Source organism: Epithele typhae, assembly GCF_022376455.1.
Source record: "Epithele typhae strain CBS 203.58 chromosome Unknown BXZ73scaffold_696, whole genome shotgun sequence".
Taxonomy (NCBI): Eukaryota; Fungi; Basidiomycota; class Agaricomycetes; order Polyporales; family Epitheliaceae; genus Epithele; species Epithele typhae.
Window position 1 is genome coordinate 1 of NW_025954887.1, and position 7,981 is coordinate 7,981.

Below are 7,981 nucleotides of genomic sequence, written 5' to 3' on the forward strand. Positions count from 1 at the left end.
CGGCGCGTTGAGGTGGTCGGGGAGGGGGTCGGACGGTGGGAGGGCGAGGTCGAGGGCGAGGAGGAGGAGCAGCAGCAGGGCGGGCAGCGCGCGGGCGCGGACGCCATACGGCCGCCCGTTTTGCGCGCGGGACGTTGGTGATGGGCGACGAGGGACGAGGGACACGCCCCGCCGCGTCTTGTACGCGGTTGGGGCGTGCAGGCGCACTATGGGAGGTGGGACGGGGCATCGCGCAGGAGGGACGGGGCAGCGGACTCACCGGGACGACGACGGGCGCCGCGGTCTTGTACCGCGGCGCCGGGGTGCGAATCGAGGGGCCGAGGACGTCCATTGGGACGTCCTTGGCGCGTTGAGGTGGTCGGGGAGGGGGTCGGACGGTGGGAGGGCGAGGTCGAGGGCGAGGAGGAGGAGGAGGAGGAGGGCGGGCAGCGCGCGGGCGCGGACGGCCGTAAGGCCGCCCGTTTTGAGCGCGGGGCGTGGACGACGGCCGAGGAGGGTCGAGGTACATGCCCCGCCGCGTCTTGTACGCGGTCGGGGCGTGCAGGCGCACTGTGGGAGGTGGGACGGGGCATCGCGCAGGAGGGACGGGGCAGCGGACTCACCGGGACGACGACGGGCGCCGCGGTCTTGTACCGCGGCGCCGGGGTGCGAATCGAGGGGCCGAGGACGTCCATTGGGATGTCCTCGGCGCGTTGAGGTGGTCGGGGAGGGGGTCGGACGGTGGGAGGGCGAGGTCGAGGGCGAGGAGGAGGAGGAGGAGAGGGCGGGCAGCGCGCGGGCGCGGACGGCCGTAAGGCCGCCCGTTTTGAGCGCGGGGCGTGGACGACGGCCGAGGAGGGTCGAGGTACATGCCCCGCCGCGTCTTGTACGCGGTTGGGGCGTGCAGGCGCACTGTGGGAGGTGGGACGGGGCATCGCGCAGGAGGGACGGGGCAGCGGGGCTCACCGGCAGACGACGGGCGCCGCGGTCTTGTACCGCGGCGCCGGGATACGAATTGCAGAGCCCAGGGCGTCCATTGGGACGCTCTGGGCACGTTGAGGTGGTCGGGGAGGCAGGACGGCGGCAGGACGGCGAAGTCGAGGGCGAGGAGGAGAAGGAGGAGGAGGGCGGGCAGCGCGCGGGCGCGGACGGCGATACGGCCGCCCGTTTTGAGCGCGGGGCGCGGCGATGGCCGAGGAGGGACGAGGGACACGCCCCGCCGCGTCTTGTACGCGGTTGGGGCGTGCAGGCGCACTGTGGGAGGTGGGACGGGGCATCGCGCAGGAGGGACGGGGCAGCGGGGCTCACCGGCAGACGACGGGCGCCGCGGTCTTGTACCGAGGCGCTGGGGTGCGAATTGCAGAGCCCAGGGCGTCCATTGGGATGTCCTCGGCGCGTTGAGGTGGTCGGGGAGGGGGTCGGACGGTGGGAGGGCGAGGTCGAGGGCGAGGAGGAGGAGCAGCAGCAGGGCGGGCAGCGCGCGGGCGCGGACGGCCGTAAGGCCGCCCGTTTTGAGCGCGGGGCGTGGACGACGGCCGAGGAGGGTCGAGGTACATGCCCCGCCGCGTCTTGTACGCGGTTGGGGCGTGCAGGCGCACTGTGGGAGGTGGGACGGGGCATCGCGCAGGAGGGACGGGGCAGCGGGGCTCACCGGCAGACGACGGGCGCCGCGGTCTTGTACCGCGGCGCCGGGATACGAATTGCAGAGCCCAGGGCGTCCATTGGGACGCTCTGGGCACGTTGAGGTGGTCGGGGAGGCAGGACGGCGGCAGGACGGCGAGGTCGAGGGCGAGGAGGAGGAGGAGGAGGAGGGCGGGCAGCGCGCGGGCGCGGACGGCCGTAAGGCCGCCCGTTTTGAGCGCGGGGCGTGGACGACGGCCGAGGAGGGTCGAGGTACATGCCCCGCCGCGTCTTGTACGCGGTCGGGGCGTGCAGGCGCACTGTGGGAGGTGGGACGGGGCATCGCGCAGGAGGGACGGGGCAGCGGACTCACCGGGACGACGACGGGCGCCGCGGTCTTGTACCGAGGCGCTGGGGTGCGAATTGCAGAGCCCAGGGCGTCCATTGGGATGTCCTCGGCGCGTTGAGGTGGTCGGGGAGGGGGTCGGACGGTGGGAGGGCGAGGTCGAGGGCGAGGAGGAGGAGCAGCAGCAGGGCGGGCAGCGCGCGGGCGCGGACGGCCGTAAGGCCGCCCGTTTTGAGCGCGGGGCGTGGACGACGGCCGAGGAGGGTCGAGGTACATGCCCCGCCGCGTCTTGTACGCGGTTGGGGCGTGCAGGCGCACTGTGGGAGGTGGGACGGGGCATCGCGCAGGAGGGACGGGGCAGCGGACTCACCGGGACGACGACGGGCGCCGCGGTCTTGAACCGAGGCGCTGGGGTGCGAATTGCAGAGCCCAGGGCGTCCATTGGGACGCCCTGGGCACGTTGAGGTGGTCGGGGAGGTTTGATGGTGGTGACAAGGGGAAGGTGGATGGTAGGAGATGGAGAAGGAGGAGAGTGGGAGACGCCCATGTTAGAAAGGCTGTAAGGCAGGCTTTCTTCAAGGCTCCTATACCCCTCTTGCCTCCTACCTCAACCACACTGCCCTACAGCCTTCTTCTCAGTCATCATCCACCATGTCCCTCAACCATGACATTATTCACGCTGTCTGCACCCACCTTCCCCCCTCCTCTGTTGTTAAAGTTGCACAAACCTCCAAGACCATGTACGAAGTTGCTATGCGCCCAGCATTGGCCACCGTCCACCTTCAAGAGTGGTACAACAAAAACAAAACCAATGCTCTAGCATGGGTGCAGTGGCTCGTTTCCATCCATCCCTACCTTCCCTATCCTCCATGCCACTACATCAAGTCTCTTATCACTCCTGAAAACCCCGATCTCATCCCCCATTCAGTTCTCCATGGCCTCTTCAGCAGCTCACCAGGTCTCTCTGAGCTTGTTGTTCTCAACCCTGGAGAGAACCTCCACATCATCCACATCTCCTTCATTTTCAAGTTAACTACCCTCTCTTTGACCTCCGCCACTCTCCCCAGTGTTGCCACACTCACTCCCCTCCTCTCTGAACTTCCCCGTCTCTCCTCCCTGTCTGTGTCTCTCCAGGATGGCACCATCCCATCCGACATTACAGCTGAAGACTGGGGGATTCTTCATTCCTTCATCCTCTCCCTCTCCAAAGTCACCCAACTCTCTTCCCTATCCTTGTCAGGATATAGGAGCGAGTACGTGCAGGCTCTTGAGTCTGAGTTGGCGGATTGGATGGCCATTGAGACACTTGGTGTTCAGTCTCCTCTTTTAGACCTCAACCATCTCAAGTCCCTTGAACTCTGTTTGTGGCAGCCGTCTTTGGTCCCTCCTACCCCTTCCCTTCTTCATCTCTCTGTCTACTGCGACAGGACCTTTGCAGTCCTGTGGGCTCATCCCTTGCCCCACCTTCTCACCATCAATATCGACTTCAACCTTGATCCAGATTTTCAATACATCGATAATGATGAAGACCGTTCCTTCTCCCACATTGACTCCCTCCGATTTGATCAGACCTGGTATATCCCTTCCACAGAAGCCGACTACCAAGGCGAGGAGTTGCCTTTCGCTATTCTCGATCATATCAAGTCCTTGGCCTCCCTTTCCTTCATTGAACTCTGGTGGGAGGATGATGAAGATAGTCTCACTGTCCCATGTGAGATGCTTACCAGAGCAGCGGAGTGCAAAGTCAGGTCTCTAACGATCGAGAACTTCGTGGAGCAGAGTCGAAGTAAATTTGATGTCATTTTGGTATGTTTCTCAGCACCCATCTCTGATAGATTCTTACATTTATGTGTAGTTCATTCTGGCTGAGAGGCTCTCTCCAGTTCCTCTCATCCATCTCAGCATTGGCTTTTCTGTGGACCTGTTTGAAAGGCTCAACATGGATGGTCAGATTGCTTGCAAGAAGCTGGCTGAGGTGCTAGCCAGAGCCATCCCCACCCTGGAGGTTCTGCAGCTGGAGATTTCTGAGGTGCGGAGGAAGAAGGACAAGATGGAGGGCACAGGAGAGGCCAACCTATGGTGGAGAATCCAGCGTCAGGATGAGGTCATTCACTTGGAAGAGATCTGGAGTGATGTGGGTGAGGCTGCAGTGGGTTTGATTCAGAACAAGTCCTTCAGCCTTGAGAATCTCAGAGGTTTGTGTTTTATCCCTCATACATGCACTCACTCTGACAACTTCAACAGACCTGTTTGTTAAGAGTGGTATCTACTACAAGATCTAAAAGACAGGGTTGTAGTGATTGCTTTCTATTGTCATATGGAGGTGGTCTGGGTGACAACTAGACCATGGGAGAGGGAATTCAAAGGCAAAGAGGAGGAGGAGGGCTAACAGCGTCCACGTGGACGGCCATACTACTGCCCATTTTGAGCGCGGGGAGCGGGCGATGGCCGAGGAGGGTCGAGGTACATGCCCCGCCGCGTCTTGTACGCGGTTGGGGCGTGCAGGCGCACTGTGGGAGGTGGGACGGGGCATCGCGCAGGAGGGACGGGGCAGCGGGGCTCACCGGCAGACGACGGGCGCCGCGGTCTTGTACCGCGGCGCCGGGATACGAATTGCAGAGCCCAGGGCGTCCATTGGGACGCCCTGGGCACGTTGAGGTGGTCGGGGAGGCAGGAGGGCGGCAGGACGGCGAAGTCGAGGGCGAGGAGGAGAAGGAGGAGGAGGGCGGGCAGCGCGCGGGCGCGGACGGCCGTAAGGCCGCCCGTTTTGAGCGCGGGGCGCGGACGACGGCCGAGGAGGGTCGAGGTACATGCCCCGCCGCGTCTTGTACGCGGTCGGGGCGTGCAGGCGCACTGTGGGAGGTGGGACGGGGCATCGCGCAGGAGGGACGGGGCAGGGGACTCACCGGGACGACGACGGGCGCCGCGGTCTTGAACCGCGGCGCCGGGGTGCGAATTGCAGAGCCCAGGGCGTCCATTGGGACGCCCTGGGCACGTTGAGGTGGTCGGGGAGGCAGGAGGGCGGCAGGACGGCGAAGTCGAGGGCGAGGAGGAGAAGGAGGAGGAGGGCGGGCAGCGCGCGGGCGCGGACGGCCATACGGCCGCCCGTTTTGAGCGTGGGGCGCGGACGACGGCCGAGGAGGGTCGAGGTACATGCCCCGCCGCGTCTTGTACGCGGTCGGGGCGTGCAGGCGCACTGTGGGAGGTGGGACGGGGCATCGCGCAGGAGGGACGGGGCAGGGGACTCACCGGGACGACGACGGGCGCCGCGGTCTTGACCCGCGGCGCCGGGATACGAATTGAAGGGCCCAGGGCGTCCTTTGGGACGCCCTGGGCGCGTTGAGGTTGTTGGGCAGGCAGGTGGGAGGCGGGATGGGGAAGTCGGAGGGCGGGAGACGGTGGAGGAAGAGGGTGGACGGCGCCCGCGCGCGGACGGCCATACGGCCGCCCGTTTTGAGCGCGGGGCGCGGGAGATGGGCGAGGAGGGACGGGGGACACGCCCCGCCGCGCCTTCTAAGCGGCCGGGGCGTGCGGACGCGCTGTGGGAGGACGGGCGGGGCAGCGCGCAGGAGGACGGGGCACGGGGCTTACCGGGAGACGACCGGCGCCGCGGTCTTGAACCGCGGCGCCGGGATACGAATCGAAGGGCCGAGGACGTCCATTGGGACGTCCTCGGCGCATTGAGGGTGTCGGGGAGGCGGTCAGACGGCGGGACGGAGAAGGCGGAGGGCGGGAGACGGTGGAGGAGGACGGTGGGCAGCGCGCGCGCGCGGACGGCCATACGGCCGCCCGTTTTGAGCGCGGGGCGTGGGCGAAGAGCGAGCAAGAACGGAGGACACGCCCCACCACGTCTTGTACGTGTTCGGGGCGTGTGGGCGCGCTGTGGGAGGTGGGACGGGGCAGCGCGCAGGAGGGACGGGGCACGGGGCTCACCAGCAGACGACGGGCGCCGCGGTCTTGAACCGCGGCGCCGGGATACGAATTGAAGGGCCCAGGGCGTCCTTTGGGACGCCATGGGCGTGTTGAGGGTGTCTGGGAGGAGGTCGGACGGCGGGACGGCGAGGTCGTGGGCGGCGAGGAGGAGGAGGAAGAGGAGGAGGAAGGCGCCCGCGCGGACGGCCGTAGGGCCGCCCGTTTTGAGCGCGGGGCGCGGGAGATGGGCGAGGAGGGACGGGGGACACGCCCCGCCGCGTCTTGTACGTGTTCGGGGCGTGTGGGCGCGCTGTGGGAGGTGGGACGGGGCAGCGCGCAGGAGGACGGGGCACGGGGCTCACCAGGAGGGCGACGGGCGCCGCGGTCTTGAACCGCGGCGCCGGGATACGAATCGGGAGGCCCAGGGCGTCCTTTGGGACGCCCTGGGCGTGTTGAGGGTGTCGGGGAGGCGGTCAGACGGCGGGACGGAGAAGGAGGAGGGCGGGAGACGGTGGAGGAGGACGGTGGGCAGCGCGCGCGCGCGGACGGCCATACGGCCGCCCGTTTTGAGCGCGGGGCGAGGGCTACGGGCGAGGAGGGACGAGGGACACGCCCCGCCGCGTCTTGTACGCGTTCGGGGTGTGTGGGCGTGCGTGCTGTGGGAGGAGGGGTGGGGCAGTGCGCACGAGGGAAGGGGCCGGGGCTCACCGGCAGACGACGGGCGCCGCGGTCTTGTACTGCGGCGCCGGGATACGAATCGAGGGGCCGAGGACGTCCATTGGGACGTCCATGGCGCGTTGAGGGTGTCGGGGAGGAGGTCGGACGGCGGGACGGCGAGGTCGAGGGTGAGGAGGAGGTGACATAGAGCAGCCTCTGGGCCTCACAGCCTATGTGGGAATGCTTACTAAGCCAGTGGCTCCTGCACACAAAATCGTCGCCGCCATCCCCTCTCTTCTCTCGGGGGCTCTTGTCCTCTCTCCACTCTCTTCGCTGGCTTCCGGCCGGAGTCAGCGTTGAGTGAGAGGCTGCCCCCCACCCCCCAGTCCCTGTGCTCCTGTACCATGCCTACTCGGTGCACCGATTTAGAGCGGTGGTCTTGAGCCAGCGATGCCTGCGACATTGCCACTTCGGGTGGCCGGGTCGTTGGAGCACAGAGCTTGCTCTGTGTGAGATCTTTCTGTCCCTCTCTTCAAGATTTTGCTAGCCTCTGGCTAGCAGGTGAGTGCTCCCTCACCTCCTTGATTCTGTGCTCACTCCTCTTTTGTCCTCTAGCTGTTCTTGTTCTCGTTTCTCCCTGTTTTATCTCTTGTCTGTTTCTAGGTTCTGCCTTGGTTATGTGTTGGGTCTGGGAGGTCTGCTTGGGTCTGTTGAGCTGGTGAGTCATCTATTCTCTCTCTGCATTGCTCCCTCCCATCTTCCATGTCTCTGACGTGTCTTTCTCCCATTTTAGGGCCCTGTTTGGCCTGGCTTGACTGGAGTCCTGTCTGTGAGATCTGCTTGGTTCTGCTGAGCTGGTGAGTACTTTATTCTTCATCTGCATTGCTCCCTCCCTTCCTCCATCTCTCTGACTTGGTTTTCTCCCTGTCTTAGCCCCCTGATGTCTGCTCTGACTGGGGTTCTGTCTCTGCCAGTTCTGCTTGGTTTTGGTGTCCTAGTATGTGCTCTATGCATTGCTCCCTCCCTTGCTCTGTCTCTGACATTCTTTTCTCCCCTCTCAGGTCCCTGTTATAACTAACTTCACAGGTGTTCTGTGTTTGGGAGTTGTTCTTGATTGTTGTGCTGAGGTCAGTCCTTGCGTCTCTCTTTGCTCTATCCCTCATTCAATTTCTCTAATACAACCCTTCTTCCAGGCTTGTTGCACCATCTTGTGTTATCTTTGTCGTGCAGGTTAGTTCATTTTGGCTTGGTCTCATTCATTCTGCGCACTATGGAGGCTGCTACGCCTCTTCCTCGCTCCTGAGTCGCGACAGGAGTGTGGGAAGGGGTTATGCAGCCTTCGCGCTCTTCTGAACTTTACTAACTTGACTCTTTCTCCCTTTTCACGTTCCCTTGGGGAACCTATGCTGGAGCGTACGGCTGGGCGTCTATATCGCTGTTCAGCTCGCTTGTTCGCTCTAGTCGCTC

General features: G+C 64.6%; 2 protein-coding genes across 2 annotated transcripts; one reads left to right on the forward strand and one right to left on the reverse strand.

The window, feature by feature from the left end:
- Nucleotides 1-259: 259 nt before the first annotated feature.
- Nucleotides 260-2,492, reverse strand: BXZ73DRAFT_85965 (uncharacterized protein; the record flags this gene model as incomplete). Its single annotated transcript, XM_048024045.1, has 6 exons — nucleotides 260-340; nucleotides 603-862; nucleotides 946-1,233; nucleotides 1,288-1,919; nucleotides 1,973-2,262; nucleotides 2,316-2,492. Coding segments are annotated over 6 exons (1,728 nt in total), but the record flags the coding sequence as incomplete, so codon positions are not given.
- A 104-nt stretch (nucleotides 2,493-2,596) lies between these two features.
- On the forward strand, nucleotides 2,597-4,227 carry BXZ73DRAFT_111947 (uncharacterized protein; the record flags this gene model as incomplete). The annotated part of the gene is made up of 3 exons (XM_048017428.1): nucleotides 2,597-3,751; nucleotides 3,801-4,140; nucleotides 4,190-4,227. The coding sequence occupies 3 exons, from the start codon at nucleotides 2,597-2,599 to the stop codon at nucleotides 4,225-4,227; spliced, it is 1,533 nt and encodes a 510-aa protein (XP_047870419.1).
- Nucleotides 4,228-7,981: the final 3,754 nt, after the last annotated feature.